Consider the following 18,392-nt stretch of genomic DNA (forward strand, 5'->3'; position numbering starts at 1 on the left):
TCTACATCTCATGGGGCTATACTTAATCCACGTGCCGCAACCACTGAGTCCGCGCATCCTAGGAACCATGCTCCGCAACAAGAGGCGCACCCCAGTGACAAACCCGAGCACCGTAATGAAGAATATCCCCCGCTCACAGCAACCAGAGAAAGCCTGCACACGGAGATGACAGCCCGTGCACCACACCAAGAACCAGCACAGCCAATAAGAAAATAAGCGAAGAAATAAATAAAACAGTTAGCATCACATGTAAGGGTTCTGTGACATTTTATGACAAAAAGAACTGTTGACATAAAGAACAGTATCCCAAGCAGCCTCCCTTTCAGTTCTATTTAACAAAACCCTTATCTATTTTAGACACAAGTTGAAATAAACCCTCTTCAGTGACACTTCAGGGTGGGAAGCTGTGCTTAACCTCCACCTAAGTAACTGCTGCGTTAGCTCAGTGGCCACCAAACACCAGCCTCACAGAATTCTGTCAGTCCAACAGGACCTTTGTTAGCAATCTGTAGCAAAAATGCCAAACTATTAATGCTGTGAACTAAGTGTATTTTATTTGATAAAAGTCCTTAATTTTGAAATCAAGTCTTTATTCCTGTTCAACTATTAAAATTACTTTGCTTTTTTCAAGGTGATTTTAAGATGTCTGTGGCTGCCAAAATTTTCATCTTTCTAATTATTTTTTTTTCATCTTTCTAATTATTAAAATTCAATCTTGGAAATATGGCCATTGAGTGAATATTTAACAAGAGGTAAGAGATTCCTAACTAACTGAAATAAAGACATTTTCTCACTCTTTTAATTGAAGTATAGTTGGCTTATAAGATTAGTTTCAGTGCTCGCTTCGGCAGCACATATACTAAAATTGGAACAATACAGAGAAGATTAGCATGGCCCCTGAGCAAGGATGACACGCAAAAACATGAAGTGTTCCATAAAAAAAAAAAAAAAGATTAGTTTCAGGAGTACAACATAGTGATTTGGTACTTCTATAGATTATATAGCAAACAAAGTTATTATTATAAAATATGGCTTATATTCTCTGTGTTGTCTATTACAGCCCTGTATCTTATTTATTTTATTTACAACATCTGTACCTCTGAATCCTCTTCATCTATTTCAACTCCTCCTTTCATCCTGCTCCCCTCTGGTAATCACTGATTTATTATCTGTATATGGGAGTCTGTTTCTGGGGAAAATTTTCTCACTCTTATAAGAATTTCCCACCATCAAACAGATGTATGGTATGAGTCTCCACATAAGACTTTATCTTATATGATCTTCAAGTTTTTTCTATTCTAACATTCTGTGATTCTATATAAAGATCACATCTCCACTCCAATAATGTGTATAATGTGATGATATTATATTGGATTAAACATTCTTCAAGGTCTGCAGTCAGCTGCTGAATAATCATACTCTTTTGCAGTTATTCATAATACCCAACAAAATCCTAACCATGAACAACTTCATTACTTAGAACAGGTTAGCATGTAATATACACCACATTTTCATTTCCTAAGAAAGTGTACATTCCTTAGTATGTTGTCCATACTTTCCCTCCCTCCCTCAAATTATTACACAAGACACTGACTTAATTCCTGGATCAGTAACGCAACAAACATTCTCTCCCACGCAGACCTTAAATGGCTTATCTGAAAGGATGACAGAACAGCATGTCTGTTCCTCTCTCCTCCCTCCCTCTTCTCTCTCTACATAGACAGAGAAACATGAAGAAGGAAAACATTACTATAATATAAAAATAAACGGCATTTAAAGACTGTCGTGAACGTAGTAAGACTCTGTATTAAAAACTGTCGGCTCAGTGTAATGTATAAATATCTAAAGGATAAAATGTGGGGAAGGACCAGGATTATTTCCATAGCAAATCCCCCCCTTTCTCTGAAAAGGGACTGTTGTTCAGTCACTAAGTCGCGTCTGACTCTGTGACCCCGTGGACTACAGCATGCCAGGCTCGGCTGTCCTCCACTATCTCTTGGTGTTTACTCCTTCATGTCCATTGAGTCAGTGATGCTATATAACTTATAAATAAGAAAATTTACACATCAAAAGGAAATTTTACTGAACTTCCCTAAGATAAACTTACTAAGCAGTATTAATTGTGAATATAAGCAACTGACAAGTGTCCAAAGCACCTTGTGCTCAATAAAGCATTTGTCATGGAAATGAATGGCAACAGACATGTCTTGTATGTCCCAAAGGGTTAAGGGGGTCCTAAGATTTTGTGCACCACAGGCTTTGAAGAAGACATCAGCACCCAGGTTCAGGACACGTGGTTCCTCAGATTAAGACATTTTCTCAACCATTTAAAAGAAAAAAAGTGTTACTAATATTCAAATAAAGGATGAGTATGACTGTACAGAAAACTTATTAAAATTCATTTAGCAAAAAATAAATAGTTTGGGGCCCTACTAGTTAGAAGGTGCTGTGCTTAAAACCAAGAAGGAAAAATCTTCACATTCATTTATCAATAACAATTCTTAAAACAACCCAGCAAAAGATACAGACATATAGCCATCTCTTTACAGAATGGTTCTCCTACTGTGAAATAAATTTAAAGAGAGACATGGGAGTGGGGAAATGAGTGTCTACAATAGATTTTTTTCCAGTAGACAAATGCTATTTTAATCAGAACTATATTCCTCACCCCTGTGGTGATTATTGTGTCAACTTGGCTAGGCCACAAAAATCAGATTTGGTCAAATATTATTCTAGATATTTCTGTGAGGGTATTTTTTTTTACATAAGATTAACATTTAAATCAGCAGAATTTGAGTACAGTGGGTGATGCTTCATAACTCGAATGGGACTCATCCAATCAGCTGAAAGTCTTAATAAAATCTTCAAAAAATTGACTTCCTTGGAGGAAGAGGGTTAGAAATTGCAACTCTTTCCTCAGTCTGCAGATTTTGGATGTTCAGGCTTCACAATCATATGAGTCAATTTCTCAAAATCAACACCCCCATTCCCTTCTTCCCTCTCTCCTCATATATATAATCCCACTTCCCACTGGTTCTAATTCTCTAGATTAGACTAATATAACCCACATACCATCAGAGTCATCTCTCAATAAATAATCTCATCACCTACTATATATATATATATATATATATATTCAAGTGACACCTCAATAAATGAATCCTGTAAAAATAAAAATAATCTCCTTGGGACTTCCCGGTTGCCTGGTGGTTAAGGCTTCACATTCCCATTGCAGGGAGTATATGTTCAATTCCTAGTCAGGGAAGTAAGATCACACATGCCACACAGGGAGGCAAAAAAAAATAAAAACCTTAATCACACAGTTAAGCAGGGTTGCTAAGGAATGGAAAATCTTTCAACACTTGCAAACCAAACTCAGGAAATAGTTGACTATCTTCCACAAACACATCTTTTTGTGGGGCTTCAACGGGACTGGGTGTGCCTGAATTGCAGAGGCTTAATAAACATCAGGAAAAGTGAAGTCAAGGAAGGTTTCTTTCACCACAGGTACTTCTTCAACTCTTCTCTGGGGTTTCCATTCCCTTTCTTTTTTTCCCTTTAAAGATTTATTTATTTATTTTGTTTTTGGCTGTGCTGGGTCTTTGTTGCTGCATGGGCTTTCTCCAGGTGCTGAGAGCAGGGGCTGCTCTCTAGTGAATTACATTGCACACGGCAGCTTCTCATTGCGGTGGCTTTTCTCGCTATGGAGTACAGGTCTCAGTAGTTGCAGCACGTAGGTTCAGTAGTTGTAGTGTGTAGGCTCCGCAATTGTGGCGCACAGGCTTAGCTGCTCTGTGGCCTGTGGGATTCTCCTGGACCAGGGATTGAACCCCTGTCCACTGCATTGGCAGGTGGATTCTTAACCACTGTACCACCAAGCAAGCCCACCCATTCCCTTTCACCTCTCTTGTTAACGTAACAGTTCTCTGATCCATGTGCTGACCTGAATATAGTGTTGTGTTCTTCTAGCAAGCTTATCGTTTCACTTTTATCTTTTCAACTCTAGAATTTCCATTTGGTTTTTCTATAATTTCTTATTTCTAACTGAGATTCTCTATATGTCCAGTCATTGTTACCAAGCTTTCCTTTCATTCCATAAACACGGTTCATTTAGTTCAGTTTTTAGAACATATGTATAACAGCTGCTTTAAAAGCCTTGTCTCCAAAATTTAACACTGGAAGCAATCAGCAACAGTTTCTATCACCTACTTCCTTTTCTCAATATACCATACTTTGCTGTTTCTTGGCATGTGTCATAATTTTATGTTGGAAATTAGACATGTTTTATAGTGTGGTACAAGAATTCTGGAAAGCTACTTTGCTCCACAATACAGAGTTACTAATGCCTCTGCTGGATTTTATTTTTAATTCTTGCTTTCATTTTAAAGTCTGCTTTCCTGGGGGCCACCCCTGTGTCTATGTAGCTTAATGATTAGCCAAAGGTTCAACAGAGAATTTATTCAACCACCCAAGTCAATAAAGGCTGTCATTCTTTCCAAAAGGGTCTCTGTGTGTGCAAAGGAACACATTCAACAGTCAGATATTTCCAAGTCTCCCAGGTTTTAGTTTCCCTTAGATGCTTTCACGGCTCCTCTGCACATACATGAAGCCTTAGCTGATCATGATTTTAGGCTAAAAGAGCCATGGGCCCACACAACCCCATAACCATAAGTTCCATGGACAATGCTGCTGAGCATGGCCATGACATTCCCCACCGTGGAAGAATCAACCAAGTTGGAAACAAACGGTGGAGTGTGACTCAAGCAGCTCTAGGCATGAATGCCACAGATTCCCACAATGACTTAATATTTACCAGTCTCTCAAACATAAACACTTTTCACATTCTTGGAAGCCTTCAGTTGAGTTCTAGAGAAATGAAACGGTTGTTATTACCTATCTTGCAGATGAACTTCACTGTAAGTCACAAACCTACATCTTTCCTAAGAATATATCTGCCAGTTTCTGTTCCCCAGCTACACCTTTATAACCTATTCTGGAAGTTCTTTGTCTTCTATAACACTGCCAAACTTTCTTATTTCTTTAGGTCCAGCACATGCTGTGCCTTCTTCATGAGGCCTTCTCCTGTCAATCCAGGTACACTGACCTCTACCTTCTTTGAATTCCAATTAGTCACTGGGCTTTGCAGGTGGGGTAGTGGTAAAAAATCTGCCTGTCAATGCAGGAGACGAGGGTTCAATTTCTGGGCAGGAAGATTCCCTGGAGTAGGAAATGGCAACTCACTTCAGTATTCTTGCCTGGAAAATTCCATGGACAGAGGAGCCTGGTAGGTTACAGTCCATGCAGTCACACAGAGTCGAATGACGGAGCACACGTGCATGTGCACGCTGATGTCATTATCCCATAATCATTTTCTGTGTATTATGTTTTTGCTTTCAACAATACTCTTAAATCTGTGGGACACAGAGTTAGGTTTTCATGTTTTGTATCCTTATCCCATACCTAGCAAAGTGATGAGTACACAGTTAATTTTTGCTCACTTCAACCCAAAACTTTACACTGGAAGAAAACTGCCTTGTAACACATGGAGTCAAACCACTTCCCCAGAAAGCAACAATGAAGACCCCAAGATCAACCACGTTACTCCATTAGCACATTCTTTCCTTGGGCACTGCACCCATGGCCCAGACACTATCAGCGGAAAGCACACGGCAAAGACTACGGCTGCCAGGCCTAATACTCACTTTGATCCTCTACCTTACTAACAAAACCCCAGTAGTATCCCTGATTTCCTTGCAGCGAGGAGTTCAAGATGAGGAGATACTAACTGATAAGATAGTAGCCTTTTTGAGATCATAAAGGGAAGGGGTCATGTTTTAAAAGATGTCAAAGCTAGAAATGGAAAGAATCTAGATTAATGACACATGGCAGAAACATTTCACTGGCCCTGGACTGCCTACCCAGTAATTCACTTCCAAGGTTTGTATAGGCCATTGGAACTTTACCAGCAGTTGAAAATAATTCCTAACTGGAATTATATGGTGAAAAGGTCACTACAAATCTGATAACTAAATCACTACAAGCCATTATGAAGAATATTGTTCTCATTTAATATATAGAGAAAGTAGGGAAAACTTGACTTCATGAGCAATAACAATTAATCATCTTAGTTAGTAAGCCTCTCACTGTCACAAATGCAATGAGCATGGAACTAAGAGTATACCTGCTTGAAGAATCTAGAAAGACAGTGGATATATGTAGATGTATAATTGATTCACTTTGCTGCACACCTGAAACGAAACACTAAAAATCAACTATACTCAATAAAAATTTAAAAAAAAAAAAAGTATGCTTGCTTGGGTTTGAATCCACAGTTTCACTGTAAGAATTCAGTGCCTGAGTTTCTCTAAACTACAAAATAGGAATAAGAACAGTATCTATTTCAAAATATTGCTAACAGAAATAAAAGAGGAAATTCATGTAATGCCTTTAGAACAGTGTTAGGCACATGCTACAACAACAATAAATTGTTGGCTAATACACAATATACACTATGCTATATATTATTACCATTAAGATATACTAACTTATCTTCCATTAACATCTTACCTAAGGATCATAATATATATTCTAATATAAACATGAAAGCATGATGGAATACACACTGCTATATAGAGAACAGATAACCAACAAGGACCTACTGTGTAGCAAAGGAGGAACTCTACTCAACACTCTGTAATAACCTACATGGGAAAAGAATCTGAAAAAGAAAAGATATATGTATATGTATAACTGAATCACTTTGCTCTACACTTGAAACTAACACAACATTGTTAATCAACTATACTCCAATATAAAATAAAAATTTTTTAAAAAGATCCTCAAAACAATGTAAAAAAAAAATGTTAATAACAGTTGATGATGATGATGACATAATAACTTCTAATCCACTGTAAAAGGCCATTATAAATACTAAAAAAATAAACAAAATGAAATGTATTTTCTTAATGATGCTAATCTTTCATGAATTATGATATACTGCTGGCTTTCTTTCATGTCCTGCTATCACCTACATTTGAAAGAAAACAGTTGAGCAGAAAAATAAAGTGGCCTGTGTGGCAAAAACCCTAAATATGTTATTAAGTCCTGTCCCATCCCTCTTGTAAAAGCATAGTCTTATGGTAAACAAAGACTTGAAGACACAAAGTCCCCCCTCTGAAATAACACAAAATTTTAATAGTGGTTCAAAAAACTTTTTTTAAATTCCTTACCCAGAAGATCCAGTGCTCTTACAAACACCAAGGAGGGGCCTTTTTTCAGCAAAGTTGTCACACTTTTGAGCACCTGATAAGGAAAATGAAGTGAAATGTAAAACAAAACTTCAAAAAGTATTCTTGTATATCCCTATTATTTTCATTCTCTCAAAATATTTATGGTTAAAGAGACAGCAAAACATTCATTTAAATCAATACATTTATACAACTGAACAGAAAATAGAAAAGCTATAAATAAACCTATAACTACTTTAAAAATTAACGAACATTTAAAACCTTTTTTTAAATTGGCAACAACCTCAATTTTACACATGTTCTCCATGCAATCAGAAAACCACCCCCAATTCCACCAACTAATTACGTAAGAGTTGTATAATTTTGATGTCAAAGTTAAATAAAAGAAGGTCAACAGAAACTTTAAAAACCTCAAAATTTCAGGCCATTCTCAATGTACAACAGTGTAAAATCCTAAAATAAGACTAGTAAACTGAGTAGCAATGTATTAGAAAATAAAAATCAGCCAGACCATGAAGAAAGAAAGACACTGTTAAGCAAAGAACATCAAGAAACAGCACAAGCAAAGTACCCTGAATGAAGTCAGAGAATGCAAAACACACATCACTTGCAATCAACTTTTTAGTTTGCTGCTTACAAATAGGTAAAATCACCTGGAAATGTGGCTAAAAATACCAAAAAAATTTGAAACTATCATTAATAATTTTTTAAAAATATAAGAACATATTTCAAGAATGAAACAAAGCAATAATGCAAAGAAAAACTGATGCTTAGAAATGAAAGAGAGATCTCGGAAATTAAAAAGATGTTGGATATTATTTAAAAACTCAACGCAAGGATAAGAGAAAATTTCCTAGAGAACAGAGCCGGGGGGGAAAAAAAAACACCCACAAAAAAAGACAAAAACAGCATTAATTTATATACACATAAACAGGCTTCCCAGTGGCTCAGTGGTAAAGCATCCACCTGTTGATGCACGGAAGGTAGGTTCGATCCCTGGTCAAGAAGATCTCCTGGAGGAGGAAATAGCAACCCACTCTAGTGTTCTTATCCAGAGAGGAGCCTGGCAGGCTACAGCCCATGGGGTTGCAAACAGCGAGAAACCACTGAGCGACTGAACACAAACACGCACAAGAGAATTGTTAAAGGACCATCTCAAAGTTCCAACATATAGATAGGAATTCCAAAAAGAAAGAATAGAGAAAAATAGAGGAAAGAATCCATGAAATGTTTCAAAATTTTTCATAGAACAAACAAATATGAGCCTATAAGCCCCTTGCAGGTCTAATACAATGAATTCAATAGCTGAACCACATGTCCATCATTTCAGGACATTGAGCCCTAAAAAGAATTTTCTATAGAAGCTCCAGGGAAAATAAAAAGGTTGTTTCCAGAATCAGGAATTTAAATGACTGCTCTAGATACTACACTACTTATCCAAAAACCTACAGCTAACATCATGATTGCATTCCCCCTAAGGTCAAGAACAAGGCAAGGTCTCCACTCTCACCACTGCTATTCAACATGGTACTGGAAGTTCTACACAAAACAGAAAAGAAAGGGGAGGGGGTACTTCCCTGGTGGTACACTCAAATCCACCTGCCAATGCAGGGGACACAGGTTCGATCCCTGTCCAGAAGATTCCACAGGCCGCAAAACAACTAAGCCCAAGGGCCACAACCACTGAGCCCAAACTCTAGACTCTGAGAGGTGCCAACTACTGAGCCCATGCTGCAACTACAGAAGACTGTGCACCTAGCTCCTGTGCTCCACAGCAAGAGGAACCAACCACAACGAGAAACCCGTGCACCGCGACTGGAGAGGAAGTAGCTCCAGCTCACGGAAACCAGAGAAAGTCCCCGCGCAGCAACAAAGACCAAGCACAGCCAAAAATAAGTTTAAAAAATAATAACAACCTGTAAAAAAAAAAAAAGTAGAATTAAACAGCAAGGATAAAAAGAAAAGAATGGGGAGAAAGTCATATGGATAAGAAAGAAAGAAATAAAACTCCCAATGTGCAGGGCTTCCCTGGGGGCTCAGACATTACAGAAGGTGCCTGCAATGCAGGAGGCCTGGGTTCGATCCCTGGGTCAGGAAAACCCCCTGCAGGAGGAAAGGGCAACCCACTCCAGTACTGGTAAATCCCATGGACAGAGGAGCCTGTAAAGGGCTACAGTTCATGGGGTCACAAAGAGTCAGACTCAACTGAGCGATTTTTTATAGGCAGATACACACACACACACACACACACACACATATTTGCAGACAACACAACTGACACATCTAAAATCCCAAGGAATCAACAACAACAAAAACTCCTAGAGCTAGTGAGTTGGCTCAACAAGGTTACCAGAGTCAAGATCAACATACAAAAATCAACGTATTTCTAGGGACTTCCCCAATAGTCCAATGGTTAAGAATCTACCTTGCGAAGCAGGGGACATATGCCTGCTCAGGGAACTAAGGCACCGCAACAAATGATGCCGCACGATGCAATGAAGATCCAGCATGCCACAATTAAACTCCAACACAGCCAAATAAACGAGTAAATATACCTTTAAAATTTTTAATATAAAAATGAGGAAAAGATCTGAACTGACACTTAGAGTAAATATAGAAACGGACAATAAGTAGATGAAAAAATGCTACACATCACAGGTCATCAGGGAAATTCAAGTCAAAACAATAAGACACCATTCCACAAGCATCACACTGCCCAAAATGTAAAACAACAATACCAGATGCTGACAAGGATGAGGAACAAGAACTCTCCATCATCACCAGAGGGAATGCAAAATGGTATGGTCACAGTGGAAAACAGTGGACAGTTTCTTACAAAACTAAACACACTCTTACTACAAGATCCAGCAATCATGCTTCTTGGTATTTACCCAAAGGAGCTGAGAACCTTGCTTACACAGAAACTTGCACACGGATATGGACATCAGCTTTGTTCACAGCTGCCAAAACGTGGAAGCAATCAAGATGCCCTTCAGTAGATGGGCGGATAAATAAATGACAGTACCTACCTCAAATCTTGTGCTCTGTGACAACTGAGGGGGTGGGAGGGAGATACAAGAGGGAGGGACACACGTATATCTATGGCCAATTCATGTGATAAATGGCAGAAACCAATAAAATATTGTAAAATTCCCCAATTTAAAATAAATTAAAAATATATAAACTATAGTGCCTCCGGACATTGGAATATGACTAAGGATTAAAACAAAATTAGCTATCAAGCCATGAAAAAACACAGGGGAGGCTTAAATATATATTGCATGGCTCTGGAAAAGGCCAAAGTCAGTTTTTAATATTGAGACAGTAAAAATATCAGTGGTGTTCAGGAGTTTAAAAGGAAGGAGGCATGAATAAGTACAGCACAGAGGATGTTTAGGGCAGAGAAACTACTCTATAGGGACACAACAGTGGTGGAAAAGGTCAGTTTTCATTTCAATCCCAAAAAAGGGTAATGCCAAACAATGTTAAAACTACAGCACAACTGCAACTCATTTCACACGCTAGCAGAGTCATGCGCAAAATCTTTCAAGATAGGTTTCAACAATACATAAACCGAGAAATTTTAGATGTACAAGCTGGATTTAGAAAAGGCAGAGGAACCAAAGATCAAATTGCGAACATCTGATGGATCATACTGCTCATACTGTTCATGGGGCTCTCAAGGCAAGAACACTGAAGTGGCTTGCCATTCCCTTCTCCAGTGGACCACATTCTGTCAGACCTCTCCACATGACCTGTCCGTCTTGGGTGGCCCCACATGGCATGGCTTAGTTTCAGTGAGTTAGACAAGGCTGTGGTCCATGTGATCAGATCGGCTAGTTTTCTGTGATTGTGGTTCCAGTCCGTCTGCCCTCTGGGGAAACAGTGGCTGACTTTATTTTGGGGGGCTCCAAAATCACTGCATATGGAAGACTGCAGCCATGAAATTAAAAGACGTTTACTCCTCGGAAGGAAAGTTATGACCAACCTAGACAGCATATTAAAAACCAGAGACATTACTTTGCTGACAAAGATCCATCTAGTCAAGGCTATGGTTTTTCCAGTGGTCAGGTATGGATGTGAGAGGTGGACTGTAAAGAAAACTGAGCGCTGAAGAATTGATGCTTTTGAACTGCAGTGTTGGAAGAAGACTCTTGAGAGTCCCTTTTACGGCAAGGAGATCCAACCAGTCCACCCTAAAGGAAAAAAGTCCTGATTATCCATTGGTAGGACTGTTGCTGAAGCTGAAACTCCAATACTTTGGCCACCTGATGCAAAGAACTGACTCATCTGAAAAGACCCTGATGCTGGGAAAGATTGAGCGGGGGAGGAGAAGGGGACGACAGAGGATGAGATGGTTGCATGGCATCACCGACTCAATGGACATGAGTTTGGGTAAACTCTGGGAGTTGGTGATGAACAAGGGAGGCCTGGCGTGCTGCAGTCCATGGGGTCGCAAAGAATCAGACACAACTGAGCAACTAAACTGAACTGAACTGATGGATCATAGAAAAAGCAAGGGAATTCCAGAAAAACATTTACTTCTGCTTCACTGACTACGCTAAAGCCTTTGACTATGTGGATCACAACAAACTGCAGAAAATTCTTAAAGAGATGGGAATACCAGACCACCTGACCTGCCTCCTGAAAAACCTGTATGCAGTCAAACAGCAACAGTTAGAACCAGACATGGAACAATGAACTGGTTCCAAACTGGGAAAGGAGTATGTCAAGACTGTATACTGTCACCCTGCTTGCTTAACTTCTAAGCAGAGTATATCATGTGAAATGCCAGGCAGGATGAAGAATAAGCTGGAATCAAAATTGCCAGAAGTGTCAATAACCTCAGATATGCAGATGACACTACCTTAATGGCAGAAAGCTAAGAGGAGCTAAAGAGCCTCCTGATGAAGGTGATAGAGAAGAGTGAAAAGGCTGCCTTAAACTCAACATTCAAAAAAACTAAGATCATGGTACCTGGTCCATAAATTTAAGGCAAACAGATGGGGGAAAATGGAAACAGTGACTGACTTTATTTTCCTGGACTCCAAAATCACTGCAGACAGTGACTGCAGCCATGAAACTAAAAGATATTTGCTCTTTGGAAGAAAAGTTGTGACAAATATAGACAAAGTATTAAAAATCAGATACATCACTTTGCCAATAAAAGTATGTATAGTTAAACCTATGGTTTTCCCAGTAGTCATGTACGGATGTGAGAGCTGAATCATAAACAAGGCTGAAGTACCTAAGAATTGATGCTTTTGAACTGTGGTGCTGGAGAAGACTCTTGAGAGTCCCTTGGACAGCAAGGAGATCAAACAAGGCAATCCCAAAGGAAATCAACCCTGAATATCCACTGGAAGGACTGATGCTAAAGCTCCAATACTCTGGCCACCTAAAGCGAAGATCTGACTTATTGTAAAAGACCCTGATGCTGGGAAAGATTAAAGACAAAAGAAGAAGAGAGTGGCAGAGGATGAGATGGTTGGATGGCATCACTGACTCAATACATGAGTTTGAACAAACTCTGGGAGACAGTGAAGGAAGGATAGGGAAGACTGGTGTGCTGCAGTCCATGGGGTCACAAAGAGTTGGACGTAACTAAACAACAACAACAATGGCGCTTACATGTCTTTATGCGTTTGTGAAAATCAACGGAATGTACACCAATAGGGAATCCAAATGAGAATTAATGGACTTTGATAATGATGTCAGTGTGGGTACCACTGTGGGGCAGGGTACGAAAAGTGGGGGAAGTTTGCCACGAGTGGGGTCAGAAGATATATGGCAACTCTCTGTACTTTCTGCTCACCTCTTCCATTTAAAAGATGCTCTTAAAATATTAATTTTAAGAAGATATAGCAAGCTCTAGGACACCCATGTTCACTACAGAATCATTCATAACAGGAAAAAGGTGACAGCAATGCAAATGCCCATCAAATAATGACTGGACAAAGAAAATGTATATATGTATATATACTATACATGTATACATAATATACTACACATATATACTACACATAATACACATTATATACATGTGTAGTATATATATGTGTGTTTATATATATTATATATACACATATAATATAGTATATATATGTATATACATATGTATATATATGTATATACATGTATATATGTAAAATGTATATATGCTACACATGGGTGAATTTTGAGGACATTATGCTAAATGAAATAAATCAGTCATGAAAAGATAAACACTCTATTATTTCACTTAAATGGGGCATCTAAAGTAGTCAACATTTCAGAAAATTAAGATCATGGCATCTGGTCCCAACACTTCATGGCAAATGGATAGGGAAACAGTGGAAACAGTAACAGACTTTATTTGGGGGGGCTCCAAAATCACTGCAGATGGTAACTGCAGCCATGAAATTAAAAGACACTTGCTCCCTGGAAGAAAAGTTATTACCAACCTAGACAGCATATTAAAAACCAGAGACATTACTTTGCTGACAAAGATCCATCTAGTCAAAGCCATGGCTTTTCCTGCAGTCATGGATGGATGTGAGAATTGGACTATAAACAAAGCTGAGCGCCAAAGAATTTATGCTTTTGAACTGCAGTGTTGGAGAAGACTCTTGAGAGTCCCTTTTACTGCAAGGAGATCCAACCAGTCCATCCTAAAGGAAACCAGTACTGAATATTCATTGGAAGGACTGATGCTGAAGATGAAACTCCAATACTTTGGCCACCTGATGCAAAGAACTGACTCATTGGAAGAGACCCTGATGCTAGGAAAGATTGCAGGTGGGAGAAGGGGACGACAGAGGATGAGATGGTTAGATGGCATCAACGACTTGATTGACATGAGTTTGAGTAAACTCTGGGAGCTGGTGATGGACAGGGAATCCTGGTGTGCTGCAGTCCATGGGGTCGCAAAGAGTCGGACATGACTGAGTGACTGAACCGAACTGAACTGAAAGTAGTCAAATCCTAGAAACAGAAAGAAAAATGTGATTACCAGGGCCTGGTGATAGACGGAGAAATGGAGAGCTGTTGTTCAGTGGATATGGAGTTCTTTGAATGTACTTAACACTGCCAAGCTTTACAATTAAGTTTACCAGGAATTCCCTGGTCATCCAGTAATTAGGGCTCCGCACTGCCACTTCAGGGGATATGGATTCAATCCCTGATCAGGGAACTAAGATTCAGCATGTCACACTGCACACCCCCACCAAAAAGAAGTTTGTAAAGATTGAAAGACAGTAAATCTTTTGTGATTTTTACCACAGTTTTGAAAAAGGTACAAATAAATTGTGTGGTTGCACAAGTGTGTGCCTATTGGCTGTGTGTCATTAGGCAGATACATAGACAGATGTTTAGTAACCTTAAGTGCTAAAAACAAAAACACATAAACATCAATTTCAGGATAGGGTAATCTTCTTTGGCGTTTAGGATGGAGAGAATTTCGAGGAGGGGTAAACAGGGGGCTTAAGCACTCTTAACAGTGTTCCACTTCTTTGCTAGATGGTATACATCAAGTGTGGGGCTTCCCAGGCGGTGCTAGCGGTAAAGAACACCCCTGCCAATGCAAGAGACACAAGAGACACAGGTTCAATCCCTGGGTCGGAACGATCCCCTGGAGAAGGGCATGGCAATCCACTCCAGTATTCTTGCCTGAAGAATCCCATAGACAGAGGAGACTGGCAGGCTATATAGTCCATAGGGTCACAAAGAGTTGGACATGACTGAAGTGACTTAGCACTCATGCATACACCAAGTGTAATGTAAATGTTAATAATCCACATTAATGGATCCCTCCAAAAATAATGAGGTTTAAATGTGGCTATACATTTATATTGTGCTCTGACATAATATTCTTTTAAATTGTGATAATAATTCTATAAAATAGGTTAAGACAAGTTATATGATCCATTCACAGACTGTATTATCACACCTTAAAAAGATCAAAACTATAAACACAATGTTGATGAATAAAGTTCCCCATAACCAATTTAAATTATGAGACGCTTAGAACAATAAGTGTCTACATTTCCACTAAATATTAATTTACTATGGATTGTCTGCTTTTCTCCCTGCTAAACAAATAAATCAGATTTCACAATTAACAATATGACTTTCAAATGAAGCACAAGTTAAAAATTAACTAGTCCAAAGCCCATGATATTTATGCTTCAAATTAATTATAACTGAATTTCAGCTGCACAAGGCCAATTCTTCACTCCTACATATTTCACCTTCACCTTTAATAATAGCTATTTTCTACCTCCTGGTGTTTTGACAAGGTCTTTATGGTTTGAACCTGGTATTATACACACCAATTTGCTATTTTGATGAGTGGCACATCATGTCTTTAAAGTGCAAATAATACTGGCAAGAAAGGTTTGATTGTTTTAGTGTTTTTCAAACCTGAATTGAAGAACCTCTTTGGTTTCCACTGAACTACTGGGTTACAAATGGAAAAGGGAATGGCCACCCACTCCAGTATTCTTGCCTGGAGAATCCCATGGACTGAGGAGCCTGGCAGGCTACAGTCCATGGGGTTGCAAAGAGTCGGACACAACTAAGTGACTAAAACACACTGGGTTACAACAGTCCTACCGAATTTGCTCTCCAGGTCAGTCACCTGACACTAAAGATTTATACTCTTCATGGATATTCAGAAAAGGTAACCAAGCAAAAAGTTTACATTACAAAATAAGGCCCTCACTGAAGCACAACATAAAGCCAAAAGTACCCACTGTACCAGCAAAACTGTCCAGAAATAAGAAAGACTAGTCTACAAAAAGCACACAAATCAAAACAAATCCTTCAAATTTCTTTGAGGCACACTGTCCACTGAATTTTTTTCCAAGTTGGAAAACTATATAACATAACCTTAACTCTGCCTTAAATAATGTTGTTGTGGACAGTTTGAATAAACACAATTTTTTTAAGTATTGGTATAAAAATTCTACAATCTCATGAACAATGTAGCTATTAACCTGATTTTTCTTGCAATATAAATAGCATGTACTCTCCATGATGCCTAATGGAGTCATCACCCTCCCATAATGTAATCCTCCAAATTGTAGAGGATTAACTTTTTATATATAAAATTGTGTTTATTTGCATGTACAATAGAGAGAATGACGTTACACACACCTGTTCTACAGCATTTAACAGAATGTAGATGATTGAAATGAAAAGCGGTTAGCTAAATCCATCAAATATAAAAACTATTGCAATCCTGTTGCAAAGTCCTTTTGTTAAACTCCTTTTATTCTAAATCCTTTTAATTCTGTCCTATAACACTAAAACATTTATAAAAAAGCTTAAAATCCTAATAAATCGCACAATTAAAGTAATGAAAATGCGCCTGCCCACCAAGTCACCAAACTCCTTCCCTCTCAACAAAATTCAACAGTTTTCATGTCAGAAAATGTTAAATGATACCCCATACCACACACACCATTGTGAACTCACTTAAACTGAAGAGTGTAAGTTCATTAATCAGCCTTAAGAATTTCAAGACACCAAACAGAAACCAGTTGTGCATGGATCCAAAAGCATATTCAGAGGCAAATAAATATCCAACGAAATTAAGATTCTAACTCTATTCTGTGATGTTGAGGATGATACCTGGAAAAGAGAGATTTTTACATAAAAATAAGATCATGGCATCTGGTCCCATCACTTCATGGGAAATAGATGGGGAAACAGTGGAAACAGTGTCAGACTTTATTTTTGGGGGCTCCAAAATCACTCCAGATGGTGATTGCAGCCATGAAATTAAAAGACGCTTACTCCTTGGAAGGAAAGTTATGACCAACCTAGACAGCATACTTAAAAGCAGAGACATTACTTTGCCAACAAAGGTCCGTCGAGTCAAGGCTATGGTTTTTCCAGTAGTCATGTATGGATGTGCGAGTTGGACGGTGGTGAAAGCTGAGCACCGAAGAACTGATGCTTTTGACCTGTGGTGTTGGAGAAGACTCTTGAGAGTCCCCTGGACTGCAAGAAGATGCAACCAGTCCATCCTAAAAGAGATCAGCCCTGGGTGTTCACTGGAAGGACTGATGTTGAGACTGAAGCTCCAATACTTGGGCCACCTCATGCGAAGAGCTGACTCATTTGAAAAGACCCTAATGCTGGGAGGGATTGGGGGCAGGAGGAGGAGGGGATGACAGAGGATGAGATGGCTGGATGGCATCACCGACTCGATGGACATGGGTTTGGGTAGACTCTGGGAGTTGGCGATGGACAGGGAGACCTGGCGTGCTGCTATTCATGGAGTCGCAAAGAGTCGGACATGACTGAGCAACTGAACGGAACTGACTGATGTTAAGTAGGCACTAAGGAATTTTAACTAAGACTGCCTGCTGCAGAAAGATTCCATTGAACAATTTAATTCATTTTATCAGTTAAACTGTTTCCAAGTCTTCCATTTGTTATTTTATTTAAATAATTCTTTCAGAAAATGTTTAAGGCAATGGGGTCGTCCAAACCCATTTTCCTTATAGATTCTCTCAACGTGAGCTTAAACTATAGTCATATTTTGCAGGTATAAATTTTAGGTAGAAAGTATGATCCTATTCAGTTTGTAGTCAATATATCTTATTGTATGTAATTTCAGATTCTGGATAGATATTTTCCCACTAAAAAGTTCTATTTTATTAGACAATGTTCTATTTTGTGCTATAAAACAATCTCCATTATGAACTAGATTACTACTCATGTTTACTTCTCACCTAGAAGAGAAAAATGTAAGGAATATTTTAGTACAAAGGAGACAAAGATAAAATGGAAGATGCAATGAAGAGGGGGATATGAGGAAACAGATACACAGGTTGCAGGTACCATCAACCAACCACAAGAAAAACAGGACAGAAATCTTATTGCCTTAAATATGTCTTATCAAAACATGGTCACCAAGTACATCTCTGCATTTGCCTCAAATATCCAAAACATGTATATACATTTTAGACTCCACAATGACACAAAAACATTAAAATGTTGACGGCAACATTTTTTAGTTCTTCCTGACTTTATTATCTTCCTCCCTAAGTTAAACTCTTTAGTATATGAAGTATCCCTTAATATACAGTAGCGTCACATTATTTTTCTTCAAGGATTGATCAGGCCCCTTATGGTCTTTCACAGATTTGACTTGCC

General features: G+C 38.6%; 1 protein-coding gene and 1 non-coding gene across 11 annotated transcripts in view; one reads left to right on the plus strand and one right to left on the minus strand.

Annotated features, from left to right (window-relative positions):
- Window positions 1-18,392, minus strand: part of BCAS3 (BCAS3 microtubule associated cell migration factor) — a 581,826-nt gene that overhangs the window by 479,922 nt on the left and 83,512 nt on the right. For all 10 annotated transcript variants that reach the window (XM_070478583.1, XM_070478586.1, XM_070478587.1 and 7 more), the window contains exon 7: window positions 7,230-7,302. In XM_070478583.1, coding sequence (XP_070334684.1) covers window positions 7,230-7,302 — 73 coding nt within the window. The remainder of the gene's footprint in view (window positions 1-7,229; window positions 7,303-18,392) is intronic.
- Window positions 836-942, plus strand: LOC139039247 (U6 spliceosomal RNA). Its single transcript, XR_011492569.1, has one exon. It is a non-coding gene; the product is annotated as a U6 spliceosomal RNA (small nuclear RNA).

Source organism: Odocoileus virginianus, chromosome 17, assembly GCF_023699985.2.
Source record: "Odocoileus virginianus isolate 20LAN1187 ecotype Illinois chromosome 17, Ovbor_1.2, whole genome shotgun sequence".
Taxonomy (NCBI): Eukaryota; Metazoa; Chordata; class Mammalia; order Artiodactyla; family Cervidae; genus Odocoileus; species Odocoileus virginianus.